The following is a 17881-nucleotide window of genomic DNA, read 5'->3' on the forward strand; positions in this document are numbered from 1 at the left end:
GGGCTGGAGCACCTCTGCTATGAGGACAGGCTGGGAGAGTTGGGGTTGTTCAGCCTGGAGAAAAGGCGGCTCCGGGGAGATCTAATTGCGGCCTTCCAGTATCTGAAGGGGCTACAGGACAGATGGTGAGGGACTGTTTATCAGGGAGTGTAGTGACAGGCCAAGGGGTAATGGGTTCAAGCTGAAGGAGGGTCGATTTAGATTAGATGTTAGAAAGAAATTCTTCCCTGTGAGGGTGGTGAGGCACTGGAACAGGTTGTCCAAAGAGGTTGTGGATGCCCCATCCCTGGCAGTGTTCAAGGCCAGGCTGGATGAGGCTTTGGGCAACATGGTCTAGCGGAGGGTGTCCCGGCCCATGGCAGGGGGGTTGGAACTAGATGATCTTTAAGGACCCTCCCAACCCAAACCATTCTATGATTCTATGATTCTATGACATGCAGCGGGATGTTTTTTCCCACATAATTCCGCAGTGAAGGATCAAACATTTGGGACAAAAGTCAGGAAGCTGGGTATAAGTGGACTTTCCTCTCTATCTTCACTATTCCAAGTACTGAAGACAACTTTGTCATTCACCATACCCTGCCAGGACTATGGGAGGCCCAGTGAAATGAAACCAGCACCCATTTGAAATTCAGACAAAGAGAATATTTATTCTGTGATTAACAACCTGGCACTGAAGCGAAAGCATAGTGCATCTTTAGGTGCATCATTTGAACAGAAGCAGTTGGGACACAGAGTACAAAGTAAGCTCTGCTTTCCCACCCTGAAACCAGGCAGCGTCAGCCCCAAGCTATCACTGACCAGTTTAGGACATCTTCTCCCCCTGCCAAGTACCCAAGTAATTATTTCAGATCTAGAAGCCTCAGGGTATGTGAGAGTAATGCTAGGGGAAGGGGCTGGATGGCTTCCCCTGGGCAAGCAGATCTTTCCTCTGTAAAACAAATGTACGTGAAGCAGAGCCATGACTCGCCATCTCTTTCTCTGAAGAATACAGAAGCATTTACAAGGTGTTGCCAGCATATTTCACTCTGACATCACCAATGGCCTTGACACCCCTGTCCAGGCTGTAAGCAGAAGGGGTCCTCAGGGACCCGAGGCGGCTTGGGACCGTCAGCTTCCTGGAAAAAGACTTGAACGAAGCATTCAGAGGACTATGGTGGACCCACAGCTCCTTTGTGGTGCAGAAGGAGGAACTTGCAGGAGGACTATGCTGTATCCCCAGATCTTTAATCGTGCAGTACGTGACCTCAGGGCACAACTCTACTTCCTTGATGGTACAGAACGTGGGGCGCTGGAGGGGGCTTTTGAAGCTGCTGAGATGCATCTCAGGGCTTCCTGTTGACTCCCTCCAGGTCAGCAGCGGATACTGCACCTCTTGGGTCTGCAGGGACTTGTGCCAGGAAGGTCTTCCCACCAGACACATCCACACCAGCCAGCCTGCCAGAGCCAGCATGCTCAGGACCAGCAGAGCCAAGGAGGCCAGATAGAGCACCCAGTGCAATAGGCAGCAATGCCTCAGCACCCACTGCCCCCACTGTGGACCCTCCCCACCTGCCCATGAGCGCAGCACAGGTACCACCAGTCCTGGGGCGGAGCACGGGCAGAGGGGCACAGATGGAGGTAGAGGGGAAGGTGCAGGCTGGGTGAAGTTTGTGGTGTCCAGGGGAGCTGGCGGTGTTGGGGCATGAGCGGAAAACATGGTGGTGGAGACCACCGGCATGGTTGACATCAGAGGAGGAGATGAAGATCTAACAGTGGAAGAGGCCTCTAGCATGGCAGTAGAAGGCACTGCCGTGGAGGTGGTGGACAATGTGCCAGGGGACACCATGAGAGTGGAATAGGTGTTGGTAGTGCCAGCGGCAAGGGCGGTTTGGGGACTGCTGCTGGTGCTGGGAGGTCTAGTGCTCATAGTGGTTGGCGCTGAGGTGGTGGAGACGAGGGTGGCGGATCTGTGTGACGTGCTGGCTGAAGCAGCAGTGACAATGGCGGCCGTGCTGGGTGTCTGTGTGGGTGTGAGGGCGGGAATGGCTAGTGCAGGAGTGGCGGTGCTGGGAGCGCTGGTGCTTGCAGGCGTCGCAAGTGAAGTGCCTGGGGCAAGGGTGGAGCAACAAGGGGTGCCAATGGGAGGTCTTGTGGTAGTGAGGGGAGGCCAGGTAACAGCATGAGGCATGGTAGTGTGCTCTTTGGGGGTGGACGGATGTGGAGGGAAGAAGGTGATCGTGGTAGGTTTGTCCATCATTTCTTCCTCTTCTTCCTCTTCTTCTTCCTCATCTGCGTCCCCCATGTTGCCGCACTTGGGCTTGAAGCGGATAATGGGCTTCTGCCAATGCTCAGGGGGGCTGTGGCACAGCACCTTCTCAGGGGCGACCTCCACCTTTGTCTTCTCCAGGCCCCGCTCTGGCTGATAGACACTGCCTTCGTTATCCCAGATCCAGTTCCGCAGGTAGCGCAGGCCGCAGTCGCAGTGCCAGGGGTTCTCAGTGAGGAAGACGTAAGCAAAGAACTGCCCCTCGGGGAAGAAGTGGGTGGGCAGGGTCTGCAGGCGGTTCCCTGAGAGCCAGAGGATCGCCAGCTTCTGCAGCTCCTGCAGCAGCTCCTTGGGAAGCTCCTCCAGGACGTTGTCTGAGAGATCCAAGTCCTTGAGTTCCCTCAGCCCCGCAAAGGCCTCCCGAGGCAGCGTCCGCAGCCGGTTTCCTCGCAGGTCCAGGTCCTGCAGCCGCGGCACAGTGCGGAAAGCCCCTGGGTCCAGCGACACCAGGTTGTTGTAGGCCACGGCCAGGCGGGTGAGTGCAGGCAGGCCCCGCAGGGTGGGCAGGGCCCCCAGCGCGTTGTGGGAAAGGATCAGCTCCCTCAGGGACGGCAGCAGGTGCCCGGTGTGCAGAGACGCCAGCCCGTTGTTGGACAGGTCGAGGTCCTGCAGCTGGGTGAAGGGCAGGAAGGCGGCGGTGGAGAGGGACACCAGGTGGTTGGCGTTGAGCAGAAGGATGCCCATGTGCAGGGGCAGGTCTGTGGGCACCGCGCTGAGAGCCTGCCCTGTGCAGTTCGCCTCCAGGAGGTCCTTGACCTTGTTCATCTCTGATGGGCAGGGCTGGCCTGGGTCAGCAGTGCTGGCTGGGGACAGCAGGGCCAGGAGGATGAGCGAGAGCAGGGCAAGGAACCGCATGGCCTGGAGGGGAGAGACGAGAGGTGTGGGCACAGGCACACACCTACACGTTGTCTTTCCTCCCACGCAAGCACCATTTGCAACAGAGCTGGCACCCCCCACCACACCAGACCCTCTGGAAGCCATCTGAGCCCCGCAGCTCCTCCCTGGCAGGATGGAAGGGAGAGATGAGTCCCACACCTATTGCCAGCATCCACCCTGTCATCTTGTCCTTGGAGGGCAGCAGGCTCAGCCAGGAGACACCACCTCTGCCCCTTTGCTCATCTCATCCTGCTCTGTGGGAGGGAAAGCCTGATTCATATACCTCCTCATGGCCATGCCTCCTCTGCTGGGGTGGCATTGCTGCCCTCACCACTGCAAAAGCAGCGGCTCTGTGGTGTTCACGTCCCTGCATCCCACACCCACCCCAGCCCAGAAAAGCCGTGTGCTGGAAGAGGCTCCCTGAATATGCCCTTACCCAATGCCAGCTGAGCCCTCAGCTTGATTTGGGTTCACGAGGTAGGAGCATGAATCATGTGAAAAGACCTTCCCCTGCACAGATGTGGCTACCCAGAGTGCCGATCCCCGATGGACACCGCTTCCCTGGGACTCACCTGTGGACCCTCCAGCATTTGCTCTCCTGCTGCTTTGCCTCCCTCCTGCCTGAGGACCAGGCGCTGCTCTGGCGCAGCACTGGCGGTGGGGCTGCCCAGGCCCTCTATCAGCACACACAGCTGTGGGAAGGGAGCTGCAACTTCCTGAGCAGCCAAAACCATCTCCTGTCCTTCAGCAGAGCGCTTGCTTTAACTGCACTGCCACACCACCGTCTCCTTGGAAAAGTCTCAACCAGAGACCGGCTCCATAATTTCTTGCTTCCGCACAGGAAAGGGGGGAGGGTTGCACCCAGGAGGAGCCCTTGCATGTCCCCCTGCCCCCCAAGCTGCACCTTTTTCCATCCCGGGAAAAGGGTCCCTTGCACAAATGTCTGCTCTTTCCTTTGCTCCAAGACAGCTCTTTCTCACTACTTCAGTCCTTGAGGCACCTCAACCTGGGGACGACAGCCCAGTTGGCATACTAGTGAGAAGCAGTTTCTGTACATTACCTCAGCCGGTTGTTTGTGGTGTAGATGAGGGATCCTTTCTTTCTGGCTTGCCGGGAAAAACAGGGATGACTCTTCTGGAGAGCTGAGAGGCTTCTTTAACATTTGTGGGAGAAGCTGCAGCACAGACCAGGCAAGGAGATTAGAGGCAGAGGAAGGCGCTCGGTTTTGCAATTCCTCCTGCTGTCAGTTCCTGCAGCCAAGCTGTCTCCACTTCCCCGGCCCATAGGTCACTGCAGAGCATCTTGGACTGCAGAGCTGGAGGGTCACCTAAAAACTGCAAGAGGAGATATTTGTTTTCTATTGGTTTTCCATTCTCTGGATTGTGGTGGGTCAACCCTGACCAGCAGCTAAGCACCCACCAGCTGCTGACCCACTCACTGCCTCTAGAGCAGGATGGGGGAGAGAACTGGAAAAGCAAAAGTGAGGGGAAAAAAAAAACAAACAAAAAAACCCACCTCTGTGGGTCAAGACAAAGACAGTTTAATGAGTGAAGGAGAGAGAGAGAGAAAGAGAGAGAGAGAAAAAGAAGTGATGCAAAAGCATTCACTCACCACTTCCCACCAGCAGATCGATGCCCAGCCAGTCCTCGAGCAATGGTACCTTGGACAAAATCTCCCCTCACCCCAGTTTTATTGCTGAGCATGACACTACATGGTATGGAATATGCCTCTGGTCCATTGGGGTCAGCTGTCCCTCCTGTGTCCTCTCCTCGCCTCTCTCACCCCAGCCCACTCACTGCAGGGGCATTTTAGTCAGCGTGTAGTAAGAGGGCTGGAGGCAGCAGCAGAGGCAGAATTTGGGGGGGGGGGGGCCTGTTTTTTGGCTTTGCATCAGTGATTTCCAACAGAAAGTAGGGGATAGGAAGGGAGAGAGCAAATGTATCCCTGGCCTTCTCATAGCACCCCAGGGATGAAGCCTGCACGTGGCTTCCCCTCCTCCACAGCAGTACTCTTACCCTCACTCTGGACCTACAGCATCCCCCATGACACCACCAGTTGGTCTTCCATGCCACAGCCCCACATTCCCAACCCACAGCCTTTATCATTGCTTCTGTCTCCCTTTTCCAGGTGGATAAATGCACTAGGACACTTTGAACCTTCAAAATGTCCTTCACCCCACCTGCTTCACTCCCTGAAGAAGAAGGAGCAGAAGACCCAAGCAGTCCACTGCAACAAGCCTTGCTGAAGGGCAAGGGGCAGCCTGTACCAGAGGAAAGGGGTGGACGGGTCAGAAATCATCTGCAGGTGCACTCTTCCCATGGCTGGTTATGAGCAGTGAGGAGGAGGCCAGGATTGATCCTCCACTGCTCCAGAGCCTGCTCCCACACCCCAGGGGTCAATCTCCCATGAGGTTGTTGCCCCGACCTTGATTTCACCTGCAGACTGTTTCGAGTGGGTGTTTGGAGGGAACAAGGTGATCCAGATTGTTTCCCATGTCCTTTAGGACCTCATCAACACTATATGTGGCTCTAGGAAATAGGAAGGAGCTCATGAGGTGATGGTGCCTGGAGGTCATAGAAACATGCAACTGCGTCACCCCTGGCTTGAGGAGCATAGTGCTCCTTCTCCAGTGCAGACAGCAAGGTCTGTATCTTCGCCTTCACACCAGCCTTCTTTAGACACATGAACGTCTAACTGCTCTTCAGAGCCCTGGCAGCAGAGCCACCCTCATTCTGCCTGTTCCTGTAGACTTGTGACACTGTTCAGGGCTTTGGAACGCTCTGGCACTGCGTCCTTCAACAAGCCCCTCAGCTACCGCAGGCCTCACAGCTGATTCAGCATCTGCTGCGTTGTGTGGGCTTGTGCATGACGAGGAACAAAGCTGAGGTGTGAACACCAACCTCTGGGAGCATTACTCCTGAGGCCGGGCAGGTCTGGAGAGAAAGGCAAAAGCCCTAAAGGCATCTCTGAGCTGCTCCCTTTGGGCTCCTCCGTGGTGGGAGAATGGAGCTGCCCTAGGCTGATCATGAACAGACCTACCCTGGCACACACACAAGTGCATCCTCTTTCCTTTCTGAGAAGCCCATGAATTCAGCAGTAATGGTGAAGCCGTCCCTGGGGAAGGTCCATGCTCTCTGGACATCAGTTGAATGGAGGATCTGGTGCAAAAGCATGTCTGGCCTCAGAGGAAGCACGTATGTCTATCATCCCCTTGCAGGTGGCAGTTTCCACTACCGCAAAATAACCTAGAGTTGCCCGAAAATATGAAGAACCTGGAGTTCCTCAGTATGAGATGCCCTTCCTCATATGAATTTTTCATTTCTCCAGCTTCATTTCAGCCCACATGGGTCATTCTGAGCCTGCTCCAGGATCCTCAGCACTGTAAGAAAAAGCAGCTTTTTCCTCCCCCAAAACGAGTGACCAAAGGTGGGATCCATCTCAGTGTTAGATGTCTCCAGGTCACAGGTAAGCTTATCACCTGGGCTTGTGCTGCAGGCAGGTGTGGGGACAAGCACAGCCATGGACCACTGACATGCCTTCGTTGTGTCCTGCAGGATGTGGTGAACCATTTTCTCAAAAGTGCCTGCAGCTCCCCACGGGGCTAAAAGGAGGTGGGGACAATGCCTCAGGCACAGACATTTGGCGCTGACACACGTACAGACGAATCCCGCTGAAGTAACTTTATTCTGTGCATTTAAAAAGAAATCCCTGTTGTGGTACTGTCTGTTCAGTGGGAGCGTTGTTCAACAGGTAGACAGCAAGGATGAAAGGCAACAGTCATGGGTTGCAATTGGGGAAACTCTGACCAAACATAAAGGGTTAATTCGGCACTCGGACGGATGTCCAGAGAGGTAAAGAGATCTCCACCCTTGGAGTTCCTATACAATTCAGCTGAACAAGGTCCAAAGACACCTAAGGCAGCTTTGAGGTTAGCCCTGCTGTGAGCAGCAACAGAAACCTCAACAAGTTCCTTCCTTCCGTGAGTCTGAACTCCTGAGGTCCCCTAAAAAAAGCCTTCTCTTGCTCCCTCCCCTTCCTCATGGCCACATTTTGAGCCACGTCCCAGGACCCAGCCAGACCCAAGGGTGGACTTTTACACCCTCAAATGATGCCAGTGGAAATGTGAAGATGGGAATCTCCTCATCAACACTGAAAAATGCCACCCGTCCCTCATCATAATCCAGAGAGACCCGGATCCGCTTGGGAGTCTGGATTTCAGGAAGGAGAGTGCGATTAGGGAATGTGAGAGCTTGGAAGTGCCCTGCCCACTGCCCCACTGCCCAGATGCCCTCCTCGGGCTTAAACTCAATCTCACCCTTCCTTTTCACGTCTTTCCTAGAAACTCCCACAGTCCATCCCCCTCCATCCACTGCCTCCACCTCCCAGTAGTATCTCCCCGAGGTGAAGCCTTCACGGCCCAGCACGCAGCGCCACGGGTTAAATCTCTCCGGAATGTCGGGGATGTCCTGCCGCGTGTCTTCTCGTTTCACGCTTTTGCAGTCATCAGACAGGACAAGGTCACAATGGGCTGTGTCTGGATCCAGAACCACGTTCACTGCAGGAGAGAGGGAGTCAACACATCAGGGCATATTCAGAAATTCACAGATTGGTAAGGACCTCTGGAGATCATCTGGTCCAACCCCCTGCTAGAGCAGGATCACCCAGAGCAGGCTGCACAGGATGGCGTCCAGGCGGGTTTGGAATCTCTCCAGAGAAGGAGACTCCACAACCTCTCTGGGCAGCCTGTCCCAGTGCTCGGTCACCCTCAGATGGAGAAGTTTTTCCTCATGTTCAGGTGGAACTTCCCGTGTTCCAGTTTGTGCCTGTCACCCCTTGTCCTGTCGCCGGGCACCACCGAAAAGAGTCTGGACCCCTCCTCTAGAAATCCACCCTTTATATTTATAAGCGTTGATGAGATCCCCTCTCAGTCTTGTCTTCTCCAGACTAACCAGCCCCAGCTCTCTCTGCCTTTCCTCACACCAGAGATGCTCCAGTCCCCTCCTCATCCTCACAGCCCTCTGCCGGACTCTCTCCAGTAGTTCCCAGTCTGTCTGGAACTGGGGAGCCCCAGGAGAGATCTTTGCTGACTAAAGGTGCAAGCAATAGCTGGCAGACTGCAGCATGGGAAGCTGCAGGAGGTAATTCTATCAGTGCAAAGAACCAAAAATGAAGCAGAAAGATGACACCTAGCAGAGAGGGAAGAGGATTGTCAGCAGACCTCCAGGCTGAAGAAGTCCCCATGTCTCTAAAACATGGCCAGCACTGCTCACTGAGGACCAGGACACTCCAGATTTGCCTGAAACTGGGGCATGCACCGAACGAACAAGGGGTCTGAGTGTTACACTTTCCCCTGTAAAGTGAGGGTTAGCAGAACCATCCCTGGTACCACCAGCATCCCTGCAGGACCCCAACTACCAGGAAGGGAGATTAAAGCACGGAAGATGATTAAGCACCCTGAAAGACCAAACTTTAATTACCTTCTGCTATAGGCACTGCGTATCTTCTCCATGCTTTAAAAACAAAACAAAAACAAAACAAAAAAAACACAGATGAGAGGTAATCTGAACACACTTGTACTGGATTAGCTCAGGATAACGATATGCCAGCGTAGTCGCACATTTTCTGAATTGTTGCTGTATTTGTGAAAGTCATCTCACAGTGCGTGGCTTCAAAACTTCAATGTCTACCCACACGAAAGGGCTCCATCCATTTTCTACAAATATAATCACGCTGCCTGTCCCAATTCAGACGTATATCTATGGTCTATTTGTACTTTCTTTGAACGCTGAAAGAATTTTCTTCTTAGTACAGAAGGATTACAGGCAATAGCTTAAAAACACACAGAGAGCAAAGGAAAATGCCATTTCTGAAATGAGCTCAGCATTTGCTGCTTCTTTCTTTCCTAAAAGGAAAGCCAAAACCAGGACATACGTGCAAAACCCAGATGAGAAATTGGCCCAGCTGAAGCCTCTCCTCTGTAGGAAGGAGAACAATACTCACCAAGTTCTCCAGCTTGCTTCTCTGAAAAAGAAGATAAATCAGCACAAATGGGATATTGTGGGATATCGATTGGGATATAACCTCTCCCGTAACAGCCTGCACGTGCAGGTTTCTGCCAACGCTTGGCAATGCAAAGACCTCTCCCACCGCCCAGCCTGGAGCTCTGCAGGTGATGGTGCGGGTTGTGCTGCTCAAATCTGGAGCAGGAAGAAGTCTCTGGGAGGTCCCTCCCCTACAAGGGACCTGTCGCAGGGCAGTCGTCCGTCGTCCCTCCCCGCGCCGCCGCTGCAGTCACCCATCCCCAACCCCAGATGCCGCCTTCAACGAGCTTTAATTTTTTTACTTCTCAGATTCACTCTTTCCCTCCCCCTCTATGCCCCAACCACTTTTTGGTTCACTTCACACTTTAAAAGCGAAAATTAAAAACAAAACAAAACAAAACAAAAACCCAAACCCAAAACCTACCACCCTATACAGACTCTGTAAAAAAAAAAAAATAAAAAAAAATCCTTTGTTTGGAATAGAAGGAGACTCACCGATTTCTGCATCACGGTCCCCTGAACAACAAACAGAAACACACACCAGTTACTCTTTGACACAGACCCTTCCCCGGGACCCCAGCTAAAGGCCCACGCGGGGGGAGAGGCCGTGGCGCAGGGGGCAGATGCCCCGTTTCACACTCTGATTGCCAGGACGCTCGTGATTCCCGAGTGAGCGGACCTCTGCTTAGTTTCTCCATCATTTATTTGCCCCTGCATCGGCAAAAATTTAGCAAGAGCTGATATTTTTAATAGCAAAAGGGCTATTTCGTGGTAATTCTATGAGCTACGAGCGAGCGAGCGAGCAAACAACAACAACAAAATGCCCTCTTCAAGTGTTTGGGGTTTTTAAAAAAATTATGGTAATCAAACAATCTACACCTTTATAAGAAAACTCTCAGCAGCTTAGGTTTCCATAATCTTCCCCTAAAACCCAATAGCTTTTCAGTACTATTTCACTACTTAAATTAAGAGTAAAAATTAAAAATTAAAAGCACTGACAGCCACTCAGGGAAAAAAAATCCTAATGACTTTTCAGAGTGAATTTTCACATTATTAGGGGGTCAGGGGAGGGGGATGTAAAGCATCTGCCTGAAAAGAACATTCAGACAGAACGAGAGGATGAATACAAAAGTCTGAAAGTTTTCACAGAGGATTTCACCAGGAAAATGGGGAGCGAGACTTACGCAGTGCTGCCTCTTGTATTGCTGAAAAGCAAAAACCAGAACAGAGTGTCACCACCAAAGCCAATTCCTTTTTCCCTGATATTCTTGCTGGGGAGGGGGGGAGGAGGCTGAAACTGCTCCTCAGCCCAGGAGCTCCTCAAGACCTTTCTTCTCAAGGCTTTTGGGGATCTTTCCCACCCTCCCTGAACCCACCTTGGCAGAGGCCAGTGCTGGAGAGGGCTCCAGCTCCAGGGCAGCGGTGAAGGGGCAGGTTTGAATCGACAAGGAGGGGGGGAGCATGGGGTTACATTTCACCTTCGGTGCTACCCAACCATCCTGCCCCTGCGTCTGCTTAGTGCTGAGACAAAGCTGAGGCCCCTGCAAAATGGGATGTGCTACCCTAAAGCTTCCTCCAGCTTTGGGAAGAACCTTGAGAGCCATTTGAAAAGCAAAGCTCATTGTTGGTACAACATCTGTTCACGCTTTCTTTGGTTCTGCAATGTTTTTACTTAAAATTACAACATCATCTCACAATTTCATACATTAATTTCACAACTTTCTATAGCTGCTAGCCAAACCATTTCTCTCCCCATCTCCCCCCAGAAATGTGCCCCATGAATTCTTCCATTTGAGGGAATTCTCAAATTTCTGGAAAATGGAAAGCAAAGCTTACCTAATTTTTTTTCATGCTTTCCTGTGAAGGAAAGAAAGAAATGTAAACAATTTCGAAAAGCATCCCTTCCAAAGAGCACCGATTAAACCACAGCAGGAGTTGCAGCCACTTGCAAGGCAGAAGGGCTGCGGGGTCTGGAAGGGCTGCAGTGCCTGTACGACCCACCAGCTCCAGCTCCTTTTGGTAAGAAACAGAGGATTTCAATTTCCTTTATTCCTCTGTATTATTTACCCCGCAAGAGGCGTCTTTCAGAAGGAAAGGGAGCCGTGCCAGGCCACCAAAAGTGCCAGGGGTTTTTTTGCAGGGCCAGGCAAATTATTGCTCCATTTCTGCAGGCAACATTTCTCCACCCCCGGCTGGGGCAGAGGAACGGCCGGCTCACACTGCTTTGATGCTCACTTCCTTCTTTGCTGGCCTGTTTGTTGGAGAAACAACCTTTACCACTCTCTACAACTACCTGAAAGGAGGTTGTGGTGAGGCGGGTGTTGGTTTCTTCTCCCAAATAACTAGTGAAAGGACAAGAGGAAAGGGTCTCAAGTTGCATCAGGGGAGGTTTAGATTAGATATCAGGGAAAATTTCTTCACCGAAAGAGTGGTCAGGTATTGGAACAGGCTGCCCAGAGAGGTGGTGGAGTCACCATCCCTGGAGGTGGTCAAAAAATGGATAGACGTGGCACTTTGGGACATGGTTTAGTAGACATGGTGGTGTTGGATTGACGGTTGGACTTCATGCTCTTAGAGGTCTTTTCCAACCTTAAAGATTCTATGATTCTTTCTTTTCTTGCCAGAAATTAAACCCCTGGGTCTTTAAGTTCCCTGGCACCGTACATGTGTCCAAGACACCGAGACAAGACTCCGGGACCATCCCGGAATTTCTCAAACCCACTTGTTCGTCAAAACCAGAGGCGGCTGAATAGGACAGTTGCCCAGCCCCCCTTCCCCAAACACCGCGCCAGGACGATACCTTTAATTTTATATAGATAAACAGCGATAATGAGGAAAGCGCCCACAGCAACCAGGACCACGCCCAGGGCGGTCATCCAAGGACGGGCGTTTTGGAAAAAGGGATCTGAAAAATAAAATCCCCGAAGGGGTTAGGTTACTCTGCAAGTAGCCAAGGGAAGTAGGAGATTTCTATTTCATACAAGCTCATCCCAAGCAGGTCTGAATCCCATCGAGGGTGAAAAATCAGTTCCTGGCTGTACTTCACAAAGTGACAAAAAATAATATTTTAAAAAAAAAAAAAAATCATTTTGGCAATTTAGCACTTGTTTGAGGCTGATGATGCTTTGTCTGCATACATTGGGGGTAGGCGGTTTTAAAGGGAAAATGGATTTGTAACCAAATTATTTCTAGTTAAATCATGCTCTCTTTTCCTTTGGAAAAAAAAATACTGCATTTTATGAGGCAACATAGGATCAGAAACAGGGCAACATATGCATCAACAGCAACACTCCAGTGCGGAGCAGCATCACCAGGAGAAAGGTACAGGCCTCCCAGGGAAAGAGTCTCCCAAAATTGTTCATTCCCAAAACAAAAAAGGAGCAGGGTGCAGCTGCAAAGCACATGATACCGCGGTGCAGTTTGGTTAGTGCAGTTCGACATTGCATCCCCGCCCCAAATCAATCTGCCAGTAAAAAGGAGCTTTTCTGTGTGTCAAGGAAAAAAAAAAATAAAAATATATTCAATATGTGCAGATGCTAAAACAAGACACGACGATTTATTTCGCATACCAAACCTGTAGAAGAGGATTTCGCGGCGGGTGAGACTAAGGGCACGGGTTGGTGTCTCCTTTTTCATTTGGTTCCAGGGTTACGAATGTTCGGACTTAACCCAGGTGTCTACAGAAACCCTGCGACGACGAGGGCTGTCTTTTTTCTCCCCTAAACCCACGCTCCAAGACGAAACTGGTGAATTTTGGCAGCACACGTGCACAAATGCTGCTGAAAGCTGCAGCTGTTTGCACGCGCAGCGTGCAAAATACACTCGATGCGCTGAACGCAAGCCGGCAAAATGCACCTGAGATTTTTTTTTTCTGCTGTCGGCGCTTTCCAAGCTCAGCTCCATCGGGAACGTTCCCGGGGCGATGCCCCCGTCCTCTGCTCACCTGATATGTAAAAAGACGATCCCCGTTCCTGGCTGTGCAGCGCATGGTGGACCGAGCAGGAGAGTTTTTGGTTCACGTCTCTGGTGAGGATGATGCTGCTTTCCGCTGCAAAGAGGCCGCTCTTGTCCTGGGTAACGTTTTCCGAGAGGGATGGGAGATGCCGCCCGTGGGGATCTTGCCACAGCACTTGGGGCTGCGGGTACCAGCCGTCCGAGCGACAGGCCACCCGGATCCCCCCGTCCTGGTAGCGCTCCAGCACGATGAGCGGGGCAGAGCCGCTGGCTGCAGGAAAACAGAGACCCGCGGTGACCCGGGGATATCAGGGTGGGGGGGCGTAAGGTGGCCTGGCTGTTCCTTTCCCTGACAAGAAGGGATGAATTTTGACAAATCCCAGGGGTTTGTTGGGTTTTTTTTTTTTAAAGTGTCACCTGGAGTCAGGACATTTCTTGCAGGTTTTTTTTTTTCACATAACTCAAAGATCTGCCCTGGAGGCTACTACTGCAGCAAAATAATCTGCAGGCATGGATATTAAAATATACAAGCACAAACCAAGACATTCTTATTATATTACCCAATACCATTTTTTTTTTTCATACACCCACTTATACAAAGAGAAGAATATCAAGAACACTTCCGAAGTAGGCAGCATATCTCATGAGCTCCTTACGGCCGCTTGGGAGGCAATTTCACCTCCCTGAGACATTCTTGGTATTTTCACCCACGGGACTTGATAAAACCCTATTTCCAAAGCAACCACCTGAAATTGCTGCTGAGAAGGAGGACGCGGAAGAAGAGCGCTGGCTATGAGCAAGTAAACGAGAGGTACCAGGGCCACAGACCACAGACCTGTCACCTGCAGCTCCACCACAGCCTCGTCATAATCCGAGCCGCGCTGAACAAAGCAGGTGTAATTCCCTCTGTCAGACATTTGGATGCGGAAAATTTTCAAGTCGACGCTGCCCTTGGCAAGGCCGTCCTTCAGCAGCTCGGTGCGCCCTTGGTACTGAAGCATCTGCTCCCCGTACTGGTCCTGGCCCCCCTTGTAGCGATGCACAAAGGGCGAGAAGTGGTCCCGAAACCAGGTCACCTCAACGTCCTGCGCGCTCTGGGTCGGGGAGAAGCGACAAGGCAACACCACGTCCTCACCCACGGCCACGGTGATGGGTTCGGGGGGTCCTGTCACGTTGAACGGAGCTGGGAGAAAACCCCGGAGGAAGAAGAAATAACGGTGAATTTGCTCGGGGCGGGGGGGGAAACGAAGCGTCGAGGGGAGGGCTGGGAGAGGGACCGCTGCCATGCCGCACGGTGAGAGGGCTGGGGCTTCCCTGTCCTCCGCTACCGTGAAAGCTCTTCAAATCCCTAAACCGTGATTTGTTCTCAAGGGGGCAACTGCTGCCCGTGCTGCTCGGGGCGGGGGGGAGCAGGATGAAGAAGGAAGGAAGTGGCTGGAAGGTTTCTGGGTGGTTGGCTGGGGAAAGCAGACCACATAGGTGCAAAAATAACTCAAATATCCTCAGCTATTCACACCTATTACGAGAGAAAATAAAAATACTCTGGGCATCTTTGGGAATTTATAAAAAAGGCTTATTAATAAGCTGGCTACTCAACTCATAGAGAAAGCGGTTTCTGGTTAAAGGAGAAAAAAAGCAAACCGACTTTTTTTTTTTTTTTTTTTGCCAGGGCTGCCTTGAAGGAGCCGCTTCAGGTCAGCAATCCAACAGAAAAAGAGCCTAGAATAATTTATAAAAGATTTTTTTTGTGGGTTTTTTTTTTTTTTTTTTCCCCCCTTTATTGCATTGGTGCTGCAAAGGGTCCAGCGCACCCTGGACACAGCCCAGTAAAGCGATGACGTGCTGGGAACATGCCGGGAAGAGGGAAATGGGGGAGGGAAATGGCAGCAAACTATAATCAACTCATCGGCATTGTCTGATCTGCCCCCGAGTTCAGCGAGGCTGTGCGAGTGCCTGTGCTGGAGGAATAAGCCAGGAGCCAGAGGGATGCTGTTTACGGCAAAGGGCCCAATCCTGCTCTGTGCTCTGCGTTCGTGGGGAGTAGCTGCGCTGGCAGCTGGGAAGAGATTCAGGCTGGAAGCGATGCCGCAGGGGTCAGCAAGAACCACGGGGATCCCTACCTGACTGAAGCTCCTGAACCTGGAGAACTAAACCATAAATGATGAAAGCCGGCAGAGAGCAGCGGAGGTGGGACCTGGAGAGCATCCTCTTCGCTGTTGCACAACCTAGAGACGGGGAAGGAAAGGGAAAGGGCAAAAGGGAGGAGAAACAAGGGAATAAAAAAAAAAAAAAAGGCAGAATTCACTTTTGAAGGGGTTTATTGCTGATTGCACCCCCTTTTTGTAATGTCTAGGGAAGAGCCTCAGATGCTGAAGGTTGAAATCGATTTTCCATCAGCCTGACTTTAGTGCTTTACATACCAAGTACCCAACTGGCATAAAAGGTTGTAGGAATTTCCCATGGGGAAACAAAGGACAAGCTGCAACATCTCCTCCAATTCCATGAAAAGTGGCATTTGTTTTACCATGGAGCCCTTGCTTTTCTTATCCAGCCCTAAGAACGAGATGGCAAGGCGCAGGACGAGAGGGAGAAGCCCAGACCAAATGCACTCCTCCTCCTCCGAGACAAATCTGAGACTCGGTAGCTCATCCCCTGCCACCGCACCGAGGGTGGGAGGATGTCTCAGACCAGGGAAAGCAAAATGACCAAAACGCTAATTCAACACCCAGCAGGGACCTGGCCCTGCTCTGAATTCTCCCCACCCCCGCCCCAAACCCTCTTATCACTCGCTGACTTAGTCACGGCTTTGTTAATGAGAGGGAAAAACCGCCAGCGATTGGGGCGGATGGCAGAAAGGGATTTCAAAGTGCAGCTTTCCGAGAGATGCCACGTACCTGGAGGCCCCGAGCTCTTTCATGGGCTCTGAGCTGGGGCAGGAGCTGCTCGGCCGTCACCCCGTGTGTCTGGAGGAGTCACCCAGATCTCAGCTAAGCATTTCCCTGTCTGAAAAAAAAAAAACCAAACCAAAAAAAACCAACCAAACCGTCACTCTGTGCCCCAGCCTGCCACTCGTTTCCTCCTGCGCTGCCTCTGCTCAAAAATGAAAGTCGTTGAGCGATTTGGGTTTTTTTTTTTTTTTTTGGCAATCCTTTTGCTCCGGAAATGCTCTTCCAGCAACGTCCACAGGCACGTCCCTGCCCCAAGCACCGTCTATGGCGACATATCGCAGCCTCCTCCCACGGCTCTCCGGCTCCGGAGGGGATGGATAGCGGCAGCAGTGGGCGCATCCCCCAGGAAGAGCTCAGAGGCACCGGCGGGAAGGAGGGAGGTGACGGAGCCGGGATTCACACCCAGAGCCTGCGCAGGGTTGAGAGCAAAGCCCAGCACCAGCTTAAAAATTGTTTAAAAGCAATTCTCCCCGGCCAAGGGGCGAGGCCACCGAGGATGGGTTGTTCAGGGAAAGCTGCTGCCCTGGGATGTGTCGGAAGGCGGCCGCACCGGGCGCTCAGCCCAGCCGGGTCCGGCACCCTCCCATCCCCGGCCAGGAGTGTGAGGGAACGTGGGAGGTGGGAGCATCAGCTCGGGTAAAGGGGCCTGGCCAGGGACCTTGCCAAAAGCGACGACAAGGAAAAGAGGGAGGAGATAAATGAAGTGTGCAGAGACACAGACCTGGCCAACAAATGATAGTGGAGATAAGTATAATAAACTAACCTCATCACTCACAGATTCACAGACTGGCGGGGGTTGGAAGGGACCTCTGGAGATCATCTGGTCCAGCCCCCTGCTAGAGCAGGATCACCCAGAGCAGGTTGCACAGGATGGTGTCCAGGAGGGTTTTGAATCTCTCCAGAGAAGGAGACTCCACAACCTCTCTGGGCAGCCTGTCCCAGGGCTCGGTCACCCTCAGATGGAGAAGTTTTTCCTCATGTTCAGGTGGAACTTCCCGTGTTCCAGTTTGTGCCTGTCACCCCTTGTCCTGTCGCCGGGCACCACTGAAAAGAGTCTGGACCCTTCCTCTAGAAATCCACCCTTTATATTTATAAGCGTTGATGAGATCCGCTCTCAGTCTTGTCTTCTCCAGACTAAACAGACCCAGCTCTCTCTGCCTTTCCTCACACCAGAGATGCTCCAGTCCCCTCCTCATCCTCACAGTCCTCTGCCGGACTCTCCCCAGTAGTTCCCAGTCTGTCTGGAACTGGGGAGCCCAGCACTGGACACAACTCCAGATGTGGCCTCACCAGGGCAGAGTGGAGGGGAGGAGAACCTCCCTCGACCTGCTGGCCATGCTCTTCTCCATGCACCCCAGGACACCACTGGCGTTCTTGGGCACGAGGTCACACTGCTGGTCATGGAGAGCTTGTTGTCCACCAGGACTCCCAGGTCCTTCTCTGCAGCGCTGCTTCCCGGCAGGTCAATCCCTAACCTGTACTGATGCTGGGGTTGTTCTTCCCTGGGTGCAGGACCCTACCCCTGCCCTTGTTGAATTTCATATGGTTCCTCTCTGCCCAGCTCTCCAGCCTGTCCAGGTCTCGCTGGATGGCAGCGCAGCCTCCTGCTGTGTTGGCCACTGCTCCCAGCTTAGTGTCATCAGCGAATTTGCTGAGGGTGCACCCTGTCTCCTCATCCAGGTCATTGATGAATACGTTGAACATGACCGGACCCTTGGGGCACACCGCTGCAGGCCTCCAACGAGACTCTGCGC

General features: G+C 52.4%; 2 protein-coding genes across 4 annotated transcripts; both read right to left on the reverse strand.

Annotated features, from left to right (window-relative positions):
• Positions 1 to 623: 623 nt before the first annotated feature.
• On the reverse strand, positions 624 to 6733 carry GP1BA (glycoprotein Ib platelet subunit alpha). 2 transcript variants are annotated; one of them, XM_054805683.1, is made up of 2 exons: positions 4245 to 6733; positions 624 to 3166 (listed from the first exon to the last, which is right to left on the reverse strand). In XM_054805683.1, exons 1-2 carry the CDS (start codon positions 4344 to 4346, stop codon positions 1001 to 1003), a joined length of 2268 nt encoding a protein of 755 aa, XP_054661658.1. In that variant the 5' UTR covers positions 4347 to 6733; the 3' UTR covers positions 624 to 1000. The 2 variants fall into 2 exon arrangements, with proteins under 2 accessions (XP_054661658.1, XP_054661657.1); XM_054805682.1 differs by having other exon boundaries at positions 3757 to 6733.
• A 116-nt stretch (positions 6734 to 6849) lies between these two features.
• Positions 6850 to 17389, reverse strand: LOC129197339 (butyrophilin subfamily 1 member A1-like). 2 transcript variants are annotated; one of them, XM_054805684.1, is made up of 12 exons: positions 16891 to 17389; positions 16074 to 16182; positions 15300 to 15404; positions 14015 to 14362; positions 13169 to 13450; positions 12026 to 12130; positions 11062 to 11082; positions 10410 to 10430; positions 9721 to 9741; positions 9116 to 9205; positions 8662 to 8694; positions 6850 to 7739 (listed from the first exon to the last, which is right to left on the reverse strand). In XM_054805684.1, exons 3-12 carry the CDS (start codon positions 15382 to 15384, stop codon positions 7222 to 7224), a joined length of 1524 nt encoding a protein of 507 aa, XP_054661659.1. In that variant the 5' UTR covers positions 15385 to 15404; positions 16074 to 16182; positions 16891 to 17389; the 3' UTR covers positions 6850 to 7221. The 2 variants fall into 2 exon arrangements, with proteins under 2 accessions (XP_054661659.1, XP_054661661.1); XM_054805686.1 differs by lacking the exon at positions 16891 to 17389 and having other exon boundaries at positions 9185 to 9205; positions 16074 to 16872.
• Positions 17390 to 17881: the final 492 nt, after the last annotated feature.

The sequence above is a fragment of the Grus americana genome, chromosome 28 (genome assembly GCF_028858705.1).
Source record: "Grus americana isolate bGruAme1 chromosome 28, bGruAme1.mat, whole genome shotgun sequence".
In the NCBI taxonomy this organism is placed as follows: Eukaryota; Metazoa; Chordata; class Aves; order Gruiformes; family Gruidae; genus Grus; species Grus americana.

Bases quoted from the DNA above. Each gene is read 5' to 3' on its own strand.
- GP1BA (XM_054805682.1), bottom strand. From the start codon at position 3,918: ATGGTTTTGGCTGCTCAGGAAGTTGCAGCTCCCTTCCCACAGCTGTGT. The intron at 3,167-3,756 runs GTGAGTCCCAGG...TCTCCCCTCCAG, and splicing joins AAATGCTGGAGGGTCCACAG to GCCATGCGGTTCCTTGCCCT.
- LOC129197339 (XM_054805684.1), bottom strand. From the start codon at position 15,384: ATGCTCTCCAGGTCCCACCTCCGCTGCTCTCTGCCGGCTTTCATCATT. The intron at 13,451-14,014 runs GTCTGTGGTCTG...GTTTTCCTGCAG, and splicing joins GGTGGAGCTGCAGGTGACAG to CCAGCGGCTCTGCCCCGCTC. The intron at 12,131-13,168 runs GTGAGCAGAGGA...TTTATTTTTCAG, and splicing joins ATCGTCTTTTTACATATCAG to ATCCCTTTTTCCAAAACGCC.